Source organism: Neolamprologus multifasciatus, chromosome 18 (assembly GCF_963576455.1).
Source record: "Neolamprologus multifasciatus chromosome 18, fNeoMul1.2, whole genome shotgun sequence".
NCBI lineage: Eukaryota > Metazoa > Chordata > Actinopteri > Cichliformes > Cichlidae > Neolamprologus > Neolamprologus multifasciatus.
This window is the reverse complement of record NC_140456.1, coordinates 10,669,024-10,693,287: the sequence shown is the minus strand read 5'-3', so window position 1 is coordinate 10,693,287 and position 24,264 is coordinate 10,669,024. Positions and strand designations below refer to the sequence as shown.

General features: G+C 39.5%; 1 protein-coding gene across 1 annotated transcript; it reads right to left on the bottom strand.

Moving 5' to 3' along the window:
* Window positions 1–121: 121 nt before the first annotated feature.
* gipc2 (GIPC PDZ domain containing family, member 2) lies at window positions 122–22,614 on the bottom strand. The gene is made up of 6 exons (XM_085141454.1): window positions 21,985–22,614; window positions 7,301–7,486; window positions 3,403–3,583; window positions 2,896–3,008; window positions 2,648–2,729; window positions 122–1,521 (listed from the first exon to the last, which is right to left on the bottom strand). The coding sequence occupies exons 1-6, from the start codon at window positions 22,258–22,260 to the stop codon at window positions 1,370–1,372; spliced, it is 990 nt and encodes a 329-aa protein (XP_084997580.1). The 5' UTR covers window positions 22,261–22,614; the 3' UTR covers window positions 122–1,369.
* Between the last annotated feature and the right edge of the window lie 1,650 nt (window positions 22,615–24,264).

Sequence of the window (24,264 nt, the reverse complement as noted above, 5' to 3'; positions counted from 1 at the left end):
TCTTTGATAGGCTTCGGCCTCCTGTTTAGAAAAAAAAAAAGGATAAACTAAACTAGGTGTGACTAAATCTTAAAACTAACCCACACAAGTTTTTGAATGTGGAAAACTAAAATAAAATATATAAAAAAAGAGAAATGTCCTTAAAGTTTTAGCCTTTTTCAGTTTGATAACATTTGTCCACACAACCTGTGTGACAAAGCATAATATTCAGATTTTACCCAAATCCTACCCCTGTGAAACACCCTGTAAATTTAAACTAATACGAAAAACTAATACTGAAACTAAACTAAAAAAACTACAAAATACAAATAAGCCTTTTCAAACATTACCAGCTACAATGAACTGCAAATATTCAGAGGAAGATGCACAACTAAGTCTGGAGCCAGATGCATTCATGACACAGCAGTCACATTAACAGTAAAAATTTTATTGTCTATGCAACAAAAGTGATCCCTTATAGTTAACATCAGAATATGACGGTAATCAGTCTGTATTTAAATTCACTTTGACAGCCGGTGCAGTTACATTAATACAAGTGCATTTATTTAAGACCGCGGACTGACGTTGATCTGGATGTGGCCTTCATGTCGAGCCACATCTTTGAAAGTCTTACAGCATCTGATTTTTCTATTATAAAATAAATTACAGAAAGAAACGCTGAACAGACCTAACAGAAGACGAGAAAAAGAGAAATATGAGGAATGTGTGTCATCGTCAAAAGGCGTTCCAAGTAAAAAGTCCTCTCTGTATTGCTCGAGATGTGTCGTAAGGGCAACTTCTATCATTTAAACGATTTAACAGGCTTCTGGAGAGAGAGAGGAGTATTGCTACAATCACTATGACTGATAATTACACAATGCTGCTGCTGTAAAAATCAGCAGCACCTCCACATATAAAAATAAGCCTATAAAAAGCTGTGCAACACATCTGAACATTCAAAAATCACACAGCTACTATAAAACATGATCAAACTCTAAAATTTAAGGTTGTGCATGTACCATTTAACAGACCCCTGCAGGACGACACTTAAATGCATCGTGAGCTTCAAACTGCAGCTGTTCTGTCGCTGAGGTTTACACAACATCTGGAATGAAACACCAACTTGTCAGCAGGTCGGAGGTGGGTCCACTTCTTTTGTGTAATTGTGTAACAATTACACAAAAGAAGTGCTGACGTGCTAAACCTGACTTTTAAAGATGCCTTGGCAGAGAGCCAAGCTACACCTAAGAACGAAGAGAGGGCAGGACACTGCATCCACCCCCCTCCTGGGTGGTGCTATTTAAAGTTTGTCCAGTTGACTTCGGAGATTATGAAGATTTTGGGGGGTGTGTTTGTGGAATATGCGACGAGGGAGGAGGCAGCTGCAAATTTAAAGTCTTCCATCCCTGGCGTCTCCTATGGCGCCCCAGACATCAAAGACGAACTCGTCGGGAAAGGCGAAGTCTCCGAGGGTCTCGTCTAACGCCATGGCGAATTCATCCGGGTTCTTCTTGTCGCGTCCGACCTCGACCATCGTAGCAGCTGGAGAGAGAGGAGGAGATAAATGAGCGTCGAGACAGAATCCTCTACGAGAGCTCTTAAGAAGATGAATTCAGGCATTACGCAAACTGGAAATATTTTATTTCCTTTTTTAAATGAAATCCATCTATTGCATTTAAGGCCTTTACACACCGAACGTGTAAAATCTGTGCAAATATTTATGCTGATGCTCTGTAATTATTATTCTGCTTCCCTAGATGTGTTCCCAACTCTGCCATCAAGAGTTCAAACTGCCTGACTGACATCTTGAAAGAGAATTGGTTGAACCCCAAATCTCCGTTTATGAATTTTCTTGTTTAGAAACATCAACACCAGCTCATCATTCAGGGGAAATATATTTCTTAGCATGTTCTTAAAAATCTGGTACTGGGAAGTGTTGTAAATAAGAGTCCAGGAGTTTATAAACAAGAGATTGAGAAGATTTTCCAGCACGTTCTGAATCTGGGACAACATCTTACTGTGTGATTTGGTGGCTCAGCATTCCCTATGCATTCTACTATCTGCTAATAAAATGTTGCCTCGGATCAAAACCAATGTTTAAATCCCACATTCCTGCTTCTTCAGCCTCAGCCGGTGAACAAGCACGATAAATTTCTTTGTTTTTTTGTTGTTTGTTTTTTGTCTCTGGGGTTTGTGTGGGTATCATGCAGTAACTGTCAGAGTGGACACAACTTCAGCCACAGCTGGATATTAACTTTTAACTTTTTGTTTGTCTGTTTTAAATATTAAAACTTTAGAACAAGTCTAATTTTCTTGCTGATGTTTTTAAGTGAAATGGATGTTTTTTTGGTATGTCTTCTTTAAATTGTCCTTTGCACTACACTCTTGGAAATACAAAACCTTCATCAGCTGATCAGATTGAGGCCTGTAATCCCAAAGGAACTACAGGTATGATGGAATTTCACAGCTTCCTGCTATAATCTTGCAGAATATGAGGACCTTAGACTGATGAATAAAGACCCAGGGCGAACAGTGGGTGCAGTATGATACCCGGCTTAACATTTATTTGGGGGAGCTTTATTTTTTTATGACCCTTTATTCTTGACAGGCCAGCAGAGTAGTAGTAGTAGTAGGGGGGAAATAAAACTTTAAATTAGACAATTCTTACCAAGTTCAGTGTCTCTGATGCCCATGTAGCTCTCCAGAAGGTCATCGACTTTCTTCACGGCCTTCTCCTCAAATTCTGTCGGCTAGCACAAACACACGACTCAAAGTGTTAATCCCCGAGCTCCGTATTACGTTCACTACTCTACCCAGCCCTTGTACAAGGACACAACCTGACAACAGTGCCTTTGTTTCATGCAGATTTGGACATTTATTCAAAATAAACATTTTATTTCCTCAAGAGAAACTCACCTCATCCTCTACAGTAGCCGGACCTTTGGAGCGGAGTCTCAGAGTCCCCCTCCCTGTGCCGATCTTATTTTCACCAGCAGGTTTGGCGCCCTTTGACCGGGGTTCAAGCATATCTGTGAATAGAGAAGACAATATTAAGTAAAAGACACGGTGTGCGTGTGTGTTGTTCTGAACTTGTAAACCTGGTAAAACAGGTTTGATTTTGTAAACTGTTTATTTTCCTGAAAGGAATGCAGAGCCCACGCTGCAGTGTTTAAACGTGACTGCATTATGAAGTTATCAGCGTCATGAGCCTGGTGTCAAAACGTAGGTAAAAGGAGATCTTTCCTTGTTTCGACAGGATTGTGACATGACACTGAAACAACCTAAACTCAAACACATATGACAACTTGTCCAAGAGAGAAAGTGTACTTATGTACTCCTCAAAGCTGGCCCGCGGTCTCTTTACCATGTGTATTAGTTGTTTAATGTGCTGAAGCTTCTGAGTTGATGCTGCTTCTTACTTACCGAAGGCCTTCATGGGCTCGACCAGTTTCAGGGTGAACGGCTTGTCTTTGGGCAGGTCTTTAAGCATGCGTGCGACCTCGTAGTGCCGCGTCCCGACGATATTTTGCCCATTAATGCACTCTATATGGTCGCCAACGCAGATCACCTTCACATTGTCTGCAACGCTGCCGTCTTTGATACGCTGCCACATACAGAGAGAGCACAGAAAAAAGGAAAAAAAGTGATGTAATTACAGGATGGCGTAAAAGCTACACGGAAAGCAGATGTTTGAGGGTTTGGTTTTTTGTTTGAAGGCAACACTAGTGCATGTGGATCAGACCGGTATTATCCGTTGTTTGTGAGCCTGTGGATGTTTAAATTATACATACTTCTGTGGAAATCCAAAGAGCAACAAAGGTCACTTTCTTCCATTTTTAATTAAAAGAGTAGGATCCAGAATAATCCTTGAATGTCAGTATAACCAGCGTCTGAGGTTTTTTTTAGAGGAGGTCATGCTGTGGGTTCAGGTGGTGGTGAATCAGAATCATAAAACTACTCTTAGAGCCTCTTCCCTCCATACATTTCACACAGAGCTATAAAACAAGCATCAGGGGTAGACAAGTGATCCTCACAAGAGTTCACAAGTCGTTAAGGATGTGAAATAAGAAACCGAGAGAAGCTTAAGTCATTTAATTTCCACACAGATTAATAATGAAAAAGTCCAGCAAGTTAAGTCCGACTTAAAGATCACTCAACTTACAACGGCATCACCTCACTGGCCCACAGGCTGTAGTGTTAAACACAGTCAGGTCATCAGGATGCAATGCTGTTGCAGCATCACATGATGGCACATGTGAGCAGGCCGAGACTTTATGATATTATTATACAAGAGACCGAAATATGATCTCTCGGATTCAAGCGTATGTGTTGCTATTTATGCGCTTAGCTTCACATTAGCAGAACATTTAGTCAACTTTTATATATTTAGCATATTTATGTTACGTTTTCTTCACCTCGTTAATTGTTTTTGTGTGTGTATATATATATTATTGTAGAAAAACTGAGAAAAACAACTTTTTGAGAAAAAATGTAAATACTGGATTACAGTTAGTGTTCATTATCAATGAAGACTTAAACCTCAGAGGGTTGATAAGCCATATTTTCCATTTTATTAAAACATGTCATGCCTAATAAATCTTTTCCCCGGTGCCCTTAATGATGAATTTTGACACCTCAGTAAAAATAAATAAAGATGTGATTTCTGATGCACACCCAGAACCAAATAAAAACCAATCTATCCCAGAGTATTCTTGTTCTAATGAACCGATGTTATTCTGTATGTACTCCTGGTCTCACAGTACAGCACTGACTGACTCCGACCAGAATAGAAGCAGGAGTGGGAGGCCAAACTGACCAAGACGACATGCACATCCACAAGTCTATAGGTTGAGAAATAAATCAGCTGGCAGCTGGCAGCCTCATTAAATGGTACCTGCAAAACATCAGTGTCACCGTCAGTGGTGGAAGAGATGCCTCCAGCATGCTGGCTGGTTTTTAAGGAATGGTTCGTGGGGGCAAAGGACACAGGAAGGTGAAAACCGAGTAAATAAAGACTATGATGGAGGAGTGCTTTCACGGTCTGTCAGGTCACAGTCCGAAAAATATGATAATTTGGAGGGGTTAGTACTAAAAGGGAATTTTTTTTTTAACAAGGAAGGTTATCACTGTGAACTTTGCAAGCCATAAACTGTGGATGCCGCTCGACTGGAGCTGTTCTTTGTGTCGTTGCCCTGTTGTAGGAGGAAACTGGCTCCAATGGAGCTCCAATGGCTTTAATGCAGAGGCCAAGTGATTGTGTCCAAATTATTTTAGTCAAGTCTGCACAGGTTTTCAGAATCAATAAAAAAAGTGAACACAGGATAGAAGCAGAGAAAAAAAACTGGTTTGCAGACAACCTCGATGTGAAAAACCTCCACTGATTTGAGTTTGACATCATTTGTCAGTAAAGCATGCCAGCACTAGTGAAAGGGTTTGCTAGCTCAAAGGCATATGTTTCCAAGAGCTCAGACAACTTGGATCCACTTCTCCTATGAATTGGATTGCCATCCCGGTTCTCAACTCTGCTCACAACTTGTTAGAATGATATGAGCTAAATCACCATCAAGCAAAAGTCAATGTCTTGACTACATTCCTCGTCTTATTTGAAACTCATTTGATGAGTGAAAGTATGTTGTTTTCTTAAATATTAGCAACATGAAATTTTCTGGGTGATCCTGAACTTTTGAGCAATAATTTATATTTTAAGATTATTTCTTCACATTTATTTGAATCAAAGAGTGAAAAAAGACATGAAATGTAGTGGGAAGAGAGTAGACGACAATACGAAGCATGCATGTGGACAGTGAGACTCAAACCAGGAACTTGCGCCAGTCAGCACTTACATCCATGTGACATGAACACGCAGCTCTCAGGTTATTTAACTTTACTGTTTACTTTATATATTATGAGCGTGTGTTATTTAAGTGGGTCATGTGTGGGTAAAGCTGAGAGCGTGTATGTCATCATCACTGTTCAGTATAATACTTGCTGTTTGGGTTGCACATGTTCTTGTGCTGTTTTTTTTCTTTTTGTGGAAATCAACTGTTCTAAGATGATTTACAGGTTCATTACAAAAATAATCAACATGTTTATTAAAGGGTTTATGCACACGTTCTTTGAACATTTATGAGCAAGATAAATGTTCATAGAGCCGCCAACATATTGGTACACGTGGTATCACACAGTGAAAATACACCAGTGCAGGTTACAAAAACAAAAGAAAAAATCCATACAATCAGTGGTTAGTGTGTACTGGTCTATCGTGTGTGCAGGTAGTCTGCCCTGCTGTAATACTGGCAGGTTGGAACCAGTTTCTAAGGAAGCAGATACGTCTATCCTGGTTTCTGGTTGTCAACCAGGTCGTCGTCAGTCTGCCGTTATTATTCCAAATAACACTGGTCCAAGCATGCTATTGGGAAGCAATTTATATTTGAGAATCCTAGTCAGGCTGCTGACCAAACTGTGGTGCCTTTTTACAAGGTTGGGTGTGTTTGACAGAGGAGTGGTCATTTGGGATTAGCTGGATAAAGGCATTGTCACTTCTTTTTGCGTTTTGAGACACAGGACGACGCTATAATCAGTCAGGTGTGACCCAATCCCACAAGTTGGCGACCCTACATGCATTAGTACGACTAGTTTTATTAGTAGAGAAAAGCTCCTTCCAAATTTGGCCAAAAATAGAGTGGTGTGTTCTTAAATACCTCAAGTGTGTGTTTTTGTTTTTTTAAATCCATCAGAGAAAGATCATACATGCCAGGCTCCTTGCTCTTATTTTGAAAATTCAGTAGCTGCTAACCAGCTAGCCCTGGCACTTCCCCTCCTGTGACTACTCTTATAGCGGTCCTTGATCTTAATTAGCTGCTCCAACGCCACCATCTTGGACTGCTGCTGGGATCAGTAGTCCTCCACCTGCTTTGGAGGTCGACTGTGAGCTGGAGTCTCACTCAAACCGGACCCTGCAGCAGGTGGAGATCTGGTTCTTGTGCACAGAGCAAACAGCTGCAGTCCGAAATGGTGAAGCAGGACGAGACACTCACTGAAGAAGCACCTCAATATATTAATCATTTATTATTGTCACAAAGTGCCCGGCAAACATAATATTTGCCAGGATAAACATAATTATTTTTTACTGCTTAATATTTTACTGAGAAAGCTTGTGCAGTGTGAAATGAGCTGCACAAACACACTGTATATGTAGGGGAAACAGATGATGTTCTTCTAGCCTTGTATTAACTAATCACATTACATAACTCCACATCAATGCAAATTAAAGGTCGATTGTGATGCATTCACTGTGAGGAGATCTGCTCCTTCTTCTTACCTTAATGAAAGCGTAGCCGGCTCCGTTGTCTGTGATAGTGAGGCCCAGAGCATCTTCCGATTTATAGACTTCTACCTCTTTTTTTAACCCTCTAACGTGGGCGAAGATAAAATCCTCGAGGCCGATCTGCCCCCCCAACAGCTTATCCATGTCTATCTTGTGTGTGTTGAGAGTGCAGAAGAGGATCTGTAGACAGAAAAGAAGCAGGAACATCATTAATATGTCACATGTGAGATGAGGTCCATCCAAGAAATGTGAGGGAAGAAATCAAGCGTGAGGGAAACACGTAGAAAAGTCTGCATCTCGTATAATTAAAATTATTTGAAAAAATTATTTCTGTTTTTAATCACAGCATGAAAATTGAACTGAACTCCAAAATCAAAGTTGCTGGAGTGTAGATGACTGAGCTCTGTGTCACTGTGCTAAATGCAGAAGTCATCAGGGAGCTCTGTGTTTATAGCAGCTGCTAAGTTATGCGGTTATGCCCTCTGCCACCCCACGGTGTAGTCGGTGATAGTCCGAGCTGCATTTTAAATCATGTTTGAAGCAAATGGGGGAAATGACCTTTAGTCCTGTGTAGCTTCACACCTCACCAGGACAGAAAGAAGGGCAACACGATCACCAGAAACATGATAGACCAGAAGGAGCCTGATTTAACTCCTCTTCAGACAGAAGCTGGACAGTGAGACCCAGGAGGAAGAGTCCAGTGCTTGTGAATCATTTATCCTGCTCTGACTCACCTACACAGACATTTAAGCTAGAGCTAAGTTCTGCTTTTATCCAGATTTATTACCAGTGCTCATATTAAAGTGATGCATCATTCTTCGACTGCGGGATCAGCTTTGCAAGAGAAAATGATCCAGGATTCAGAGGCTGACTTGCAGATTGGGAATGTTTCGTACAGATTTATCTGCAGAATGACCTTTGTGCACCAATCAGTCACTGGCAGTGAGGCTGACCTTGTTTGGGCCTCTTTGTCCTCCTGTGTACCGACAAGTGCTATTCACACACGCATTGGCTGACGCGGCCTCTTTTGGTTGCCTTGGGTTACCAGACTATAAAAGAATTTGATTATAATGGAGGGAGGCCAGTGGAGGAGAAGGCAGAGAGAAAAAGTAGAAGCACAGGAGAAGGGGAGGCGATGGGTGTACTGTAGCTTAATTGACAGCTTTTTTTTTTTTTTAAACCCCACCCACCCAGCCCAGGCCAGGGTGTTACCCCCGCATGGGTGGGAGGACTGGCAGCAAACGCCTACGCCCGATTACCGAGGCTGCCGCCTGCATTAAGCTGCTTCTGTTAGAGGCAGGCAGCTCTCAGCACTCCTCTCCTCCTGCTGGGCCGCCTGCTGACGTTGCGAGTGTCGCTACTTTGCGATGAGCAGCATCACGCGCTCACGCACAGCCTCTACTCTGACGCCCTGACTCACAAGAACAGATACTACACCTCCCACGGCCTTTGCCACGCTCACCAAAGCCCTGATAACCACATGGAAAAAGGGCAAGTCAAAAAAGAGGCACTGCAATCTGCTCAGCATCATCCAAGACAAAGCTAGTCATGTGTCCTTAACAAGAGGATTAAAAACTCACCGAATCAGATTTAAGTTACAATTTAGAGACAAAACTGTGTCACGGATCAATTCTTTGTGGTAATATAATGCAGGTAGTTTGTGTAGCTTAAGAAAACATTTCAGTTGATATACGATAACGTGCGATATACTCGTCTTCTCTGCTGATTTTTGCTTTCAAATAAATTATCTGCACTCAAAAGTCTAAATTGTTGACATTCCGATAAAGATAAAGAGTAACAAATATATACATATACCTACCACGGGCATTTTCAATCAACGTCTGCATAAAATCACACAGAAGCTGAAAAGTCAAATTACTCATACACATTTAAAACCCTGAACCATTGACATCTGTATCTAGTTTGTTAAAAAAAAAAAGAAGAAAAGATCCAATCATTAAGCTATAATTTTTGTTTAAAAAAAACAAAACAAAAGCTACTCTTGTAGAGTCCAGGAATAAAAGCATGGAAATATGCATAATAAAACCACTTTAATATAGATGGAAATAGACGTGTGACTAACCAGCTATTAACAGAGAAAGAGAGCAGCTGAAATAAGAAAATAACAATTTCCACCTTTTGTTCTCCACATCTAGACTGTATGAATCAGATCTATTATCCTCGCTTTTAAAAAATATATATAGAAGGTAAGTCTAGAAAAATAGAGCCCCTAATTGCACCTGCCTCTGAAGTATACCCCGGCATTGAAGCAGTATTGACTCAAAGCTTAGGAAACCTGTTTCTTTGGCAACTGAACTGCTGCCAATTTACAGCCTCTTCAGCTAGCCTCGTCTTTTAATGGCAGAGCCGAGGGTCAGAAAGATTACAGAGGAAGCATCAAGCTCAAAGTGGGATCTCACTCATACGTAACGCCTTCATAAGCTGCTGTGTTTTGTTTTTTTTTTACACTTTCCATCTTCGGCTGTTACTTTTTTGCATTTTTAGGGCTTAACTGGGAATGCTGAGCTAAGCTCTGTGTATTGTGGTGTGGCTGTTTTCCAGCAGGAAACCACATCCATCAGCATTTAGGCCTGTGTAATCATTTACCTAACTGCGGATGTGAGACTCTTCAGGATGAAGGCTGGAAAGGTGGTGCAGAAAAAGCATAGTTTATTATGAAAAGCCTGTTTTTAATTAACTAAAACATGATCTTTCTGATCCCGGCTGACAAACAATCCAGCCCTGATCGTGTGGTCCAGAGTGGAGAAGGCAGATGGGTCATTCTGAGTCAAATCAGCACCGGCATAAAAATATTATGCTACAAATTCTGAACATATCTATTGAGTGTGGGAAATCTTAGCTTCATATATTCAATTGTTTTCAACATATATTTGGATTAATGGTCTTTGGATCCCCCATCACAACACTTTACTGGGGGATACTTTAGGCTGAACACCATCACACATTTTGGATATCTTACAAGCAAACACCAAATCTTTCCAGAAAAGTAAATTTAAGATGTTTTTTTTAAATACCACAATGAACTTGAATGAAAATACTTCGACTACTTCTACCATCTTTAAACTAGTTCTTTCTACAGGTCTTCAATTTCCAAGTAAATTCAAGTTCTCAGGATTCGATGCTGAACTTCAGCTACTCCTTCTTTTCAGATTGCTGAAGTCTATTTACGTTTTGGATGACATACCTTAAGTAGTTCTATAGATAAAGTGATTTGAAAAAATAAAATAAAACAAATAACTTCTGAGAAAAGGCTGGAAAAACCACCAAAGTCTCCACAGAATTATTATTATTATTATTATTAGCAAACTAATAAGTATGGAAAGCTAACATTTGGTATCATCACGTCTCTTTTTTCTGTTGTCCCAATTCACAACATCAGTTGTTTATTTTACCTGCATATGTCACATTAATTGAACTTATTTTCACTCTTGCTGTCCACGTCCCAACAGTCGGGCCAACCTCACAATATTAGACCTGCTTTTTACAGTAATCTGATCCCTGATGTTTTGCCTCACAGATATTACTTTAAATACACTGGCCTCATAATTTAAATATAACCATCCACCACTTTAACACCACATATATGACAGAAAATAAAGAAAAGCAGGATAGGTCCCACTTTAAAAGCATGTGCTGACTAGAATACTTAAACTGGCATTAGTTCATGGGGATGGACGGGTAACGTAGGTTTATTTTAATGTAAACAAATAGATGTAAATGTTCTTTTAAGGAACATTTCATTTACAAAACAGATGAGCAGCCTTGGCTATCTTAAACACTGCCTTTATTTGATAGAGAAGGACAGGAAAGTGGGGGAGGAAGACGTGCAGCAAAGAGTTTGGACTCAAACTCAGCATTGGGGAATACGATCACCTCCTCAAGCAGAGTTAAACTGGTGCCTAGCATCTGTGTAGCAATGCTAACATCACCTGACTGGGAGTATTAGTACATTCTACTGAAAACCGTCAGGTTACTGCGACCCAACTGCAGCTTCCACGTTTATAAAACCATCTTAGTGTGCCACTTTGGAGCATCCAGCTTTCAGTCAACACGTCTGACAGCCCTGCTCTGGACTGAAAACAGATTCGATTTTTATACAGTGTGAAAATGCACTGAAAATAAATCATGTTTACCTCCCAGGTTAAAGATTAACTTTGAGGAAGACTGTTCATTGATGTTGAAACACATTCTCAGCTTGATGTGAAACCTGGACAGTAAGTTTCCATTTAAGTGTCTCTAATTTCCTGAGAATAAGCTGTATTTGTTGAAATTAAGCCAAGTTTAGCTGGTTTATTGGTGAAGAATAATTGATGAGAAACAGTCCACAGATATCTGGATGTGTTTATTTTGTTTTGTTTTTTTAAAATCCACTGCTTCAGAGAGCTCACGGCCTACAGACTCGTTATAGCTGTGAAAGGCTGTTAAACAACCTGAGGTTAAACTCTCCTCTGGTGCACCACCACACCCATCATAGATGATAACGAAAATTAGTTTTCTTTTCACCCATGGCTGTTTTGTCTCCACGCGGTTCCTCCAGAGAGGCCGATGGAAAAACAAAGTTGCCGTGACAACAACTCCACCACAGCCGGTAAACAACCACTTAAATCGCTTAAAAACAAGCTGTGGTCCAGTGAAGAGTGAGCACACACCTGGGGTCTGTTTCTGCAGCTTCGCGCTCCTCGTTAGCTCGTTTCTTGCGGGCATGCGATGAGCACACAGACAGAGTTCCTGCTAATTTGCTTATCACATGTGTAATGAAGCACAATTACCAGTAAGCTCATGTTTCCTGGAATCGTGTTGCAGGATCATTTAAATGCATGTTATTAGAAAGCCAAACAGCAACGCTGGGGGTGTTTAACTTGGCCAGGTCGCTCTTATAATACTGATCCCACTGGGACGTCCCGATAACAGTTTCAGCTCAAGAGGATCGCTCATTATGAAGGTTAAAAAATAAACGTTGGGGAAATAACCCACAAGCAGTGAATAAGTTACCCAAATAAAAAAAAACAAAGCCTTAAATTAATCCCTGCTGAAAAGACTTAGCTAAATAATGATCATTATAAGCTTCATAAAAACAAGTGGCAGATCTGATGGCCAGGATCCAAGTGGCCAACTACTGTATAAATATTGTACTTTCACAATGTACTTAAAAGGATCAGATGTGAGGCGAAGAGTGTATTTGTGTGGCGTCTAATGCCAAGATTGGTCCCAATAAACCCAACCTAAATCTTGGCATTGATCATAAACTGCACTGTGTTGGCAATTTCTTCTTGTGAGACTCACCTGTGTTGAGTATATAAATTATTATTACTATTGCAGTCGGACGACCGCTGGCCACTTTCTGACGTTAAAAACCTCTAGTTGCCTAGGTAACCCACTAGTGCATTTACTATAAGTCAATCAACAGCATACTGCGCCCTCATTGGCAGCTCAAAGTCATTGAATCTCATTCGCTTTCTGTGCGCTCTCTTGCTTTATCAGCATACATCTTCATAGTAACTTGGTGCAGAGATAAGAGGGCAACACATGCAAAACTGCTGCTTGCTTACCAGACAGTTCTTTGGAAAACAGCACGAGCATTCCTGGGAAATGCCTCAGACCTCCGGACAGTAAAAGGGTCTGAATTGATAAGTAATAGAGATTCTTAAAAAAACAACAACAACAACAAAAACAACATATTTTTGCGCACTTTTCCTGTCTTCTGCAACAAGTTTAAAACAATATTATTGTTCTATAAGCCTCAATATTAACTATTTGAACAAGCTGACCTTATAATAAACTTGTAACTAAGCCCACATTTGGATTCTTTACCCACAGACCTTTAAAAATAAGGCCTAAACTGTCTGGCACTCACATAAACACAAATTTACTGTAATTGATCCGATCCTCCCGTGTCTTAGTGACAGAACTCTGATACTGGTAAATTGTATTTGTGGCCTTTCCTTTCTGGGGTTAGACTTTATTAGTACAGCAGCTCTATCCAGTCTTTAGTGACCAAAACACTTTAAGCACACGTCACTTTTTGATTCTGCTTTGTTGACGTTTGATTCACTCTTTCATTCAAGTAGTAGTTTGTCAGTAAAGCTCATCTTATCTCATCTTATGCGAGCTGTGTTGTTTTTCAGCCCATATTTTTGTTTATTCTCCTCACATGATTTACAGTTTGATCATCTCAGAATAATAATAATTCAGCTGCAAAAAAAAAAAATCACTGACTTATTGAACTGATAACCACGTTCGTGTGACTAAGCCTGACTGATAATGCCAGGGTAAATGAACACAGATAAAGAAAAGATAACCTGGCTATGTTGAGCTTGCTTCATAGTAAAGGGTCTGCAATCACCCTATTTATAACATTGAGTGGCAGAAATAAGCTAAAGATTTTAGATAAGAGTTAAAAAAAAAAAAAAAAATGCACTGATAGGGAAACATGTTCATTTCAAAAAGCACTCATTCCTCATTTCCTGTATGGAGGAGTATGCATGCAGGTTTGGTTGGTTTGCATACTGTTGAGGTAACAAGTCTGCATTATTTCTCACTATTCGATTAAAAAAAGAAGAAGAAGAAAAAGAAGAAGCCTTTTATGCATGAATAAAAGACCTACTAAGCCTTCTAATCCATGTCATTTTAATATGGGACAAACAGTCTACAACTGGGCAACCTGAACTGCTGTTTATCCTGACTTGGCTTGTTTTTTACGACCTCCAGGAAGTGAGTGCAGGAGCCTAGCTAACACAAACAACAGACTCAAGCCTTATCAAACCTAATCCCCCTACTACACCACCACTACCCTCCACCAGCAGCACCAGATTAAGAAATGTCTGGCTGTGAACTAACTGGAGGAAAACAAAAACAACAAGGCATACGTCCATTTCGCACGACCGTAGCCCAGATATTCAAACTACAGGCAAATGGCTGAGTGCTTTCTGCTCATCAGGTGGACAAGAAGCAACGTCACAGGGCCACACCTGAGGCTGTAACACACTGCGGGTGTAAGTCCAATAAACAGACTTTGACCTGAGCTGAACGAGCACGTCAAGATTGTAATATCATATTGGTGTATCATTTGGGGCTCATAACACGCACTTATCTTAGTCATCATAAAGTGTTTGCTTTAGTATGTGTTTAGCCATTTTTTATTTCAATTCCAGTTTGTTTGTTTTTTAATCTTCCTCTGCTCTTTGCTTTCTAGATCAAGTTACTGATTCTCGGCTTTAGTGTGAGATAAAAAAGTAACAAAATTATTCCTCAGACATGCCTGTGAATGTGACTTGGACAATATGACTTCGTTCAGCAAAAGCCATCGATGAAAGCTCAGCAAATGCCTGTCACCTGACCCACTCAGAATCAGCTGTACAACGACCAAACTGCACAAGTTTCATGTCTGCGATGCAGAGGAACAGAAACAAGCAGTGGTACCCTTAATGTGTCATCCTGTTTCTGATAATTTCCCATATGGAAAAGAAATAGTAAAAACTTATATGACTTAAATCATATAAGGCTTACATGATTTACTCATGAAAGTGGCCACTTTCTCATTACTTTCATATATTGTTTAGTAAGTATCCAAAACATACAAGTTTCATTATATAATTTTTCAAGGGATCTTATATCTGTTTTTACTCTTGTATGCTTTTCATACAAGTTTCACACAAGACAGATACAAACTTTATAAGATTTATATATATCTTTTCCATATGGGTTACCAGAGAAAACACCAATTAGGGTACTAGAGGTATGTGACAAAATTGCCACTAATTTTTATTTACCACTGAGAGAACATATAGATGTCTCATTATGTTTAGATCTTTGATCTGGTACTCTAGTTCCAATTAAATCGAACTCTGGTTAATTTTCCCTCTTGGTGCGGTTTGTTCGTGTAGGTGTAAACACAGTTATCGCACTCAGGTTTGGACCAAAACAACCACACCGAGACCCTTTGGAGTGAGTGGTCTCGGTGCGGTTCCAAACGAACTCCAGAGTGGTTCATGTTTGGTGTGAACGTAATCCAATTCGAACTAAAATACCAGGTTTACGGTACAACGTTGGGCTAAAAATGTCCTGTATTGTTTGTACTTTGAATGCGGGAAGATGCTAAAGATATTAAAAAGTCTGCACGGGCCGTGAAAGGAACGGAAATTCTCCGTGTTGTCTAATAGTCCAGAACACGTCACCTTCTCCCTGAATTTACTTTTGTTGCTCCCGTCCCGGAATCATCTGGCCAATGAGCGGCCTGAACATCCTCACGTGGTTTGTAGTGACGCTTTTTGGTTTGCTCATAGTCAACTTAGATTTTTCTCTGCGTGAAAACAAACCAAACCAGGAGAAAAATGCACGTTTACAAACTCAACCAGAGTAAACACAGGTGTGAAAACGGCTTAAGAGTAGGGTGGGGCAGGTTTGAGATGTGTTTAAACTGTTTTCTTATCTTGGTTTATAGAGTCTGTACTGTGGTAAAAATATAATAAAAAAAGACTCTTGAAGAAAGATTTGAGATTCTATTTACTCAAGTTGTACAAAGTTGTGGTTTAGTTTAGTTTCAAGCAGTTTTACAAAAGCAAAAACTGATTTTTTCTTTTTGCTTTTGATCACAATGTCATGAAAACAGGATATAAAATGGATTTTGTTGCAGGTTTTTAACAGAGTTTAAATCTGTTTTACAATCCTGAAAATTTCACGTGGCCATCTCCTGTATGTAATGATTCATGTGGGCTAAAAAATGACTGCAATTATTCAAAGTGTGATGGCAAATTTTGCATGGCTTTGTAACATATAGTCACGTTATTGTACCAGAGGGGGAGGAATCAGCTGATTTTGAGTGGGTCAGGTGGGAAACGCTGAATGATTTTCCATGAAATGACCTAGCTTCTAATTAAAAGCACAACAACAGAGGCTCAGAGTGAACTGAGACATGCCTTAATGCAAACGTTTCTTGGAAAGAAATGTGTAACCTATTATAGGCACAGCAAGGAAGACAACACCACTGTTCATACTGTTTATGACATAATTTGTATCTGGTTGAGCCAAGATCTCATGTAACCTCACAGAGCGACTGGTTTACAAACAACCACAGTCTGTGCAGCTCCAAATAAATCAGCTTACATTATTTAGTCCTCCATAACTTCATTTACAAGGATGGTTGATTATAAAGTATAAAAATATAGATTCGATTTAACAGTTTAGCCAAAACGTAACTGAATAAACATAAAAGAAAGAGTATAAAATGAATCGAACTAGCTGCACAGCTGTGACAACTCAAAAAACATTCTGATGTCCAAAAATTTAAGCAACACAATTTCCCTAAAAATTACCTGAAAACACGACTTGACTCGCTCATATTTTAACCTTTAAAAAACAAACATGTAACTATTTGGTGGCTTATAAAAACATAAGACTACGCCTTTCAAAAAAGCTAAAAACGTTATCTTGATATGAAGTCCAAAGATCCAAGGGTCTTTATGTCAGCTAAACCAGATGGCACATCCAATAACAGCTGATAGTGGGTTTTGAGTGCCAACTGCATTTGACAGTTTAGCAATACCTAAAATCTCACAGCCTCTTGATGTACTCTTCAGGAAATGCTCACATCTCTTAAAGCAGCATGAAACAGCTCTTTCTGGCAGAGAAATACACCTCTGTGCCACTACCTTCAAGTACTTCCAGATAAAACTGGACTGAAAACTGCAAAAATCATTTTATTTTTCCTCACAGAAAATGTTCATTCACTCAAAGCTCAAGCACAAAACTTTCCCGGTTAAATCATCAGTCCCAGTGATAAACAGCTCTATTACAATATTTTGGATTCTCTGGTCAAAAGTCACAGGTATAGGTTTGAGAGAGCTTTATTTTAGTGGAGAAAACCAGCCAAGCATTGCATACAGATCATTGTCAAAACTGAAAAATCAGTCATTTTAATGGCTAAAGGACCTGAGGGGCTTATTGAAAATTGTAACTCATGCAAAGCTACTCTAGCACAGTCCAGAAAATAAAATATCAAGCTAGCACAATAGGTCAACTTTAATTAAAAGCTGAAGACTAAAACATAAAACCTGTTGCTTATATCATCCATTTGGGTGGGGTGACACCAAGCTTCGTTACATTTCAGAAAACAATTAAATAACCTGGTCTTAGACTTCTCTAAGTGTCATCCCCTTTTGTAGAGCTCCATCAGAGAACACTGACTAGCTGATATTGAACTGTAAAATGTCCTGTCTGCTGTGTGCTTTGAAAATGCATAAAATAAAATACTAAACATGGTATATAAATAAAATGTATTAAGGTTACAATCACACCGTATTCAGAGTGCACACTCCCAGATAAAAGATATCACTGTTAATTTAATAGAGAGCTAAACAAACGTGAAATAATACATGATTTTTCTTTTTTGTTAAATCTTGGAAACATTGGAAAAACCAGTTAAGCTTTAGCTGTAATGGCCTTTTTTTTTTAAATCTTTGTTTGTTGAGGGGGAGATTTGTGGGTAATTTTCAGACAAAACACTTTGATGTCACAAGAAAAAAAATTAATGATAATTTGGGCAAATTAGTCGAATTAGGGCTTTTCTGAATTCCCCATAGATGTGAATGTGAGTATGGATGGTTGTCCTTCACTCCGTGTTAGCCAGTGTGTACCGCACCTATCACCCTATGGTAGCTGGGATAGGCTCCAGGCCCCCGCAACACTGATAAGGATAAGCGGAAGAGAACGGAGGGATGGATAATTCGGGCAAATGCAGCAAAATAAGATATTATACAGCAACCATACTGAATAATATTGTCTGACATTCTTACTTTGCTCCTGTAAAGCTAAACTTTTTTTGGCTTTAAATTAGTATTACTGCTGCCTTTTGCTGATCCTGTTACCAGCCACGTTCAGACTGCAGTGCAACAAGGTTTGGTGGTGTTTACGGAAAGAGGCGGCCATGGGCAGAGCTGCTTCCCTGGGTCCTCTGGGACAATTTATCTGCTTAGATTTGAGGCTGTGCCCACTGAGCCGGACACGAGGGACTTCCTGTGGTAAAAACCGTGGAGTCCATGAAACATTATCACATCTAACTCCCTCGCTCTGTCTTCATTTAAATGTCACAGGTCTGATTGATAAGACATTTTGTAAATAAAAAGCCAGAAAAGAAATGTACTGGCTTTCTTTATATTCTTTTACAGTAAAAGAGAAATGGTTAATGAGTACCTAAAAACACTCATGGCTGCTATCAATGTGAGATAATTGCTTAACAGCATAACTTAATATGTTGACATTTGAGTAATTTCTTTTCCTGTGCTACCTGCTAGGCAAGCATTGAGGCATTAACATGAAAAGACTCTGTCTCTCAGTGTGACAGCAATCTAAATAAACTAGCGTGAATGTGAATCTCTGGTGATCCCTGTAGTGCAGGTTTTCTCTCGTCACCCTGTACGTGGTCATAAAACAAGTTACAGAGGAGCAGGTTTGAGGCTGGTACTTAATAAGCGCAGTGAGAGTTCAGTCTCTGAACGTGCTGTGAGGCAGTTGTTGTAATGAGACAAGTTCAAACAGAGGCAGGAGATTCCTCACCGAGGGTCATTTATGAACGTGACGGGACAAATACCATTTAGACACAAAAACTGAGGGATTAAGATTAATTAAAGATAGTTTTATTCCATCAAGTCAGAGTTTAGGAGCGGCACGCCATTATCAGGAGTATATCTACACATGACGTGATTCACTGTTTACCAATGCTACTGAAACAAATTCCTTTCCAGTTACTGCGTGCCTGTTAAATGAGGTGGTTGTAATTGTTGTGTAATGTAATCTGTCTCGATACAGCTTCATGTCGTTATGCATCATTCTCTGAAGGAGGAAGGAGCGCGTTTCTGTCAGCGTAAATTTTAAACTGGAGCTTAAAATGAGTTGGTTTGCACTCACTAGTTTATCACTTTTAAATTTTTTCCACCATGTTTGACTTTAATTCCCATTCTTCAGTGCAAAGATTTGCATATACTCCCATATCATAAGTTCTGCCTACAATGTTGACATGCAGTGTTTGTTATGTCTATGCTGAGCTTGAAGAAATGCAATTTCAGTCTACTTTGCACTCCTTGTTGCGTGCCAATTTTGAAGCCATTTTAAAGGTACCAGTTATTAAAATACCAACCTGAAGAAAAGTTGTTTTTTTTTAAATGGAAAGGCAAACAGACTTATGGTCTCATACTTGTTATCCAATAATTGTTACATTTGAACAAAGCTCATATAGGCTTCACACTTTCTCCTCATACTGGAAGAAAACTTTTTAGGGCAGCAAACAACAGGATATTTGACTTATTTTAATTTAAGACAATGAGTTTTATCTTATTTCAATTTAACACTTTTTAATTTAATGTAAAACTATATATATTTTAGTTAGTTTCAAATTCTTTAGTTCCTGAAGGAGCTGCATAGTTTTTACAAATTGCATGGTTCAGAATAGCTAGAACTGTACTGTTGTCCCCAGATGGTTGCATTCAGTTAAGCTGGACTAGACTGTAATACAAACAGTTCAGTTTGTCAGCAATAAAACTGACTGAAGTGAGAGAAAGACTGAGGACTTTGTTATTAGATAAAATGAATACTGATAAAGTTTACCTTTATGGGCAGAATCTGCAGGCGAAAAAAGGTGATAAATCGCAATAATAGCTTATCGTGAGTTAAGTGTTGTGATAATATCGTATCATGGGGTATCTGATGATTCCCACCTCTAAAAACCACCCAAATCCTAAGTGAATATTTAAATTAGACTTTTATTACATTGGAACCAAAAAGCATGAACAGGAGATTGATGAGACATTGTAGATATTTTTATATTTTTTTTCCTGGGTCGGATCTGGTTTAAGGTCTGCCACACTGATGCTGCAAGAGATGTATGTAGCCACTGTTATGTCACCGACTGGCTTGTGAAGCTTGAGCTGAAGGCTTTCAGTATTTCAATATTTCACCTCATATAAAAAAGCTTCACGCTGCGTAATAAAACCCATCACCTGACACCTACACTATCAAAACGGTCACTACTCCATTTGTAGGAAGCTGTGTTTCAACCTCTTTTATATAGAGGCAGGGGAGAGAAAAAAAAGGAGAGGAAGAAACTGAGCAAAATCGTAGGACTTCAGGGTCCGCTCTGAAAATATGTTTCTGAAATTTTTATTCCAGCTTCTGGATGTATTCCCCCTTGCCCTGCAGGCTTTTAGGAGTAAATATCTGTGGGTTTCCAATGCCAGAAGGCCTAATATCCAAAACTAGTGATTGAAAAAAATTAATCACTGGGAAATTCTTTTTAATAAGAACAATGGGAAAAGGAGCCAAGCACGGTTCTCCATAGACTTCTGTAGAACCGGGAGTCTTTGAGACGCACCCTGCTGGGTACTAATGCACTTCCACATAGGATTCCCTTTTCAGACTCAGACATACACCCATCGAGTTGGGTGTTAACATATTCAAATAGCATCAAGCTGAAAGCCAGAACCCAAGACGTCCTGGCAGGTGATTTCAGTTTAACGACATGATGGATGTTAAGCACTTTACCCGTCAGGTAAACAAAAGACACAAATGCCACTAACGCTTTCCTTTTAAAACCAGAGCTTAAACTGTACAACTTCAGAGGAGGATGCAGAACACACTTTTGTCTTGAGAGCTTTCGTGTTTTACCGCAATAAAACAGCATCTAAAAATAGATGCACGTTCATTTGTAAGGCATCCAGTGACTGCATGTAGCACCCATGGTTTTACAGGGTTTAAGGTGTACAGAGTAGTACAGTAGAGTGAGCAGGGTGTGTCTTTACAAACATGAGGCAATCAGAGACTTTTAATGGCCACAACGCAACTACGCTCTCAGAAAAGCCACTTATAAAAAGTGTTTAGCCCAACCTGAAAGAAGCAGTGAGATCTTTAAGAGTGGAAGGGGAAAAGTCCTTATTCTGAAGAGGAAGTCATTGTAATTGTAAAAAGAACAACAACAACAACAACAAAAACTAGTAATCTACTGGATTATGTACTGGTGATAGTTGAGAAAATAAGTCAGTCTTGACATAGAAATAGGAGTTTGGAAATAAGTTTCTATGGTTTTGATATTGTGTCATTCCTGATATGGTTTATTTTGATTTTATATGTCTTGTTAACATGTCTGGGACTGTATTTGTGTCCATCTATTTTGGTTTTCTTCTTTGTTTTTTAAATTTTATATGTTCTGATAATCATGTCAAGTGTGTTTTGTTTGTCACACATTTACGACATCGTGAGCTGGAAGAAAGATCGTTTCCGTAACTCAAAGTACTATTTATTCCTAAATACTTCCTGGCAACTAAGTCCTGCATTTACACTACTATTGTGTATATGTAAACCATTTCAGGGGCTCATAGCATAAACCTTGAAAAAGTTCAGCTACACTTTTTAAAAAATTTGAAAAGTACTTTTTCCCCTAATTTCTTAACTTTCTGAAATATTGGAACAGTGCTTTCCTTTGAACCTTCCCAAGTATTTAAGTTAAATTACCTGTCAGGTTTAAAGGGCAAAACATTCGCGTTTTCCTAAACATCTACCAAGTATGCTAGCATACTTCACGTACTCCCTGTAAAATCCAGCTTCAATACCCAAACGCAGCGCTAAATCACTGACACCCCCCACCCTTCCTGTGACAACAGGTGAGATCTTACCTCAGGTGGAGTTATATTAAACACCTCGGCTATCTTCGCGTACAACTCCTTGACATTGCCAAATCCCTCGATCCTGCCGGTGGGACTTCCGTGCGCCAGCTGCGTGTGGAAGACCAGTTTGGGCCGCAGGTTGGCAGGTGGCGCCGGGAGCCCCGCTCCATTCACCGTGGATTTACTCAAGCTCCCCGCACCTGTGTGCCCGCCGCTGACAACCTCGTTTTCCACCAAATGCTCCTTTGTTGACTTGTTTTTCTTCTTCCATGGTCCCAACGGCATTTTTTTTCTTATTTCGGGTTATTTTTTTCGATGTGGGATGAAAAAGTCCGAGCCTCTGCTATAACATTGAAGTAGCTAACCTGTTGAGTTCGTGTTCTCCTTTATTTGCTTCCTCCTTCCCTAAAAGCCTTTCTTCATTCCTTCCACCACTTTTCCTCTCCTCACCTGGCCACTTCTTTAACTTTGTTCTTCGATAGCGACTCGGCCCTCGCTTGCAAATAAACCGTGTAAATATTCAACAGGTAGGGGGGTGAGTTGGATAAGCCCTGATACAACCTGCCGCCGCTGCCCGGTCCTCGGCTAACAATAGCTGCTCTGTATGCCTATCAGCATGCCCTGGGACGCAGGCGCAGTGGGACGAACCAGGGCTCAAGAGGGAGGGAAGGATCCCTGGTGCACCTGTACGGCAGCACAGGGAGGAGCGTCAGTTTTTTCAATTATTCAGCCTTTACCGAGACTTTACTCAAACCAAAACAGTAAGTCTAATACTAAAACTTTCCAAACGTGCCCAAATATGACTGAAACCCCGCTCTAAATGCGTTTTTGTCACATTTTCTCAGAGAAATATGTTTAAAGATAGCTTTACTTTGTCACAAAGGAACTGTAAAAAAGGAGGGAACCATTACTTTAATGAGGGCAATCACGTGATTTTTCTTGTTTAGAAAATGCCAATATTTATACACAAAATAAGCAACGTGCCAAATTTAGCAAGTAATCATGTTATTATTACAACTCCTACCTGACGGCACAATGAAGCTGACCTCTAGTGGAGGTCCCCTGGAGGTTTATCCAGTGTCTTTATGTTGGCTGAATTCGAAATGAAAAATGAATGAAAAATAACTGTATTACTACTAGTCATAATTACGGTGGCCCCTAGAGACAAAGCACGTACAAACTCCAAAACACTTGCAAACTCCAAAACACATGCAAACTCCAAAACACTTGCAAACTCCAAAACACTTGCAAACTCCAAAACACATGCAAATGCCAAAACACTTGCAAACTCCAAAACACATGCAAACTCCAAAACACATGCAAACTCCAAAACACTTGCAAACTCCAAAACACATGCAAACCCCAAAGCACATGCAAATTCCAAAACACAACGGAAGTGCTCCAGGACGCTAGGGGCAGTGTTGAGCTCGATTTGCAAAATAAACGGCAAGTTTGTCTGTATGGGACGGTCTAGTCTCTGTCGCGCTTCCCAGGTTGCCTAGCAACCATGATACTAACCGCTGGTAACGTGTCATACAATTTTGTTTGACAGAAATGAAGGAAAACATATTTTGTTCATTTGTTTGTTTGTTTCTACAAGAGCTTTGTGTGATTTGATAAGTATCTGAGGTTGAGACCACAGGACAGTAAAACATGATTTTTGGGCTTCATTTCTGTACTGAACAGTCATTTAAGATTAGTTAGTAAATAACAATTAGCTAATGTTGTTCATGAGACTAAAGTCATATCACTTTGGTAATGTAAATATAATATGGCCAATATTATAGTTATTATATTAATCATTATTAGCTATTACAGCAGTGAACATGAACTCTGTGTCAAATACTGAGCCACAGTAGATTCAAGTTGCAGTTATTTATAGGTCTTATCACCTTAAATCTTCACTCAAAGACAAGTATCTTTGACAGTGCATATATAGGTGTATCATATATAAGAGAGAAATGTTGTTCCTTCAGTATGTTGGCATTACTAAATTTGGCTCATTGCTTACATACGTGTGTAAAAAGAAATTATATGAGCTGTGATAACTGTTTCTGATAAAATGAAGAGTAGACTGATATATTGAATATTCCTTTATTGGGTGAGAAAATCAGACCATGTCATAACTGCTTTAAGTCATACAGAATAGATATCAGAGCCTTAAACAGGCTGACTTCTGCTAAATGGGTCAAACTGGGCAGAAAGTATACAAACACATAGCATCATTATAGAATATGATGTAACACTATAGATCAACTTACCTCAGAATATATAAAGCATATAAACAAT

What these genes read in the sequence shown, in the direction of transcription:
- gipc2 (XM_085141454.1), bottom strand. Translation starts at nt 22,260, where the DNA reads ATGCCGTTGGGACCATGGAAGAAGAAAAACAAGTCAACAAAGGAGCAT. An exon ending in TTAATATAACTCCACCTGAG is followed by an intron (nt 7,487 to 21,984) that starts GTAAGATCTCAC and finishes TTCTGTCTACAG; the next exon opens with ATCCTCTTCTGCACTCTCAA. An exon ending in CCGGCTACGCTTTCATTAAG is followed by an intron (nt 3,584 to 7,300) that starts GTAAGAAGAAGG and finishes TGTATGTGGCAG; the next exon opens with CGTATCAAAGACGGCAGCGT.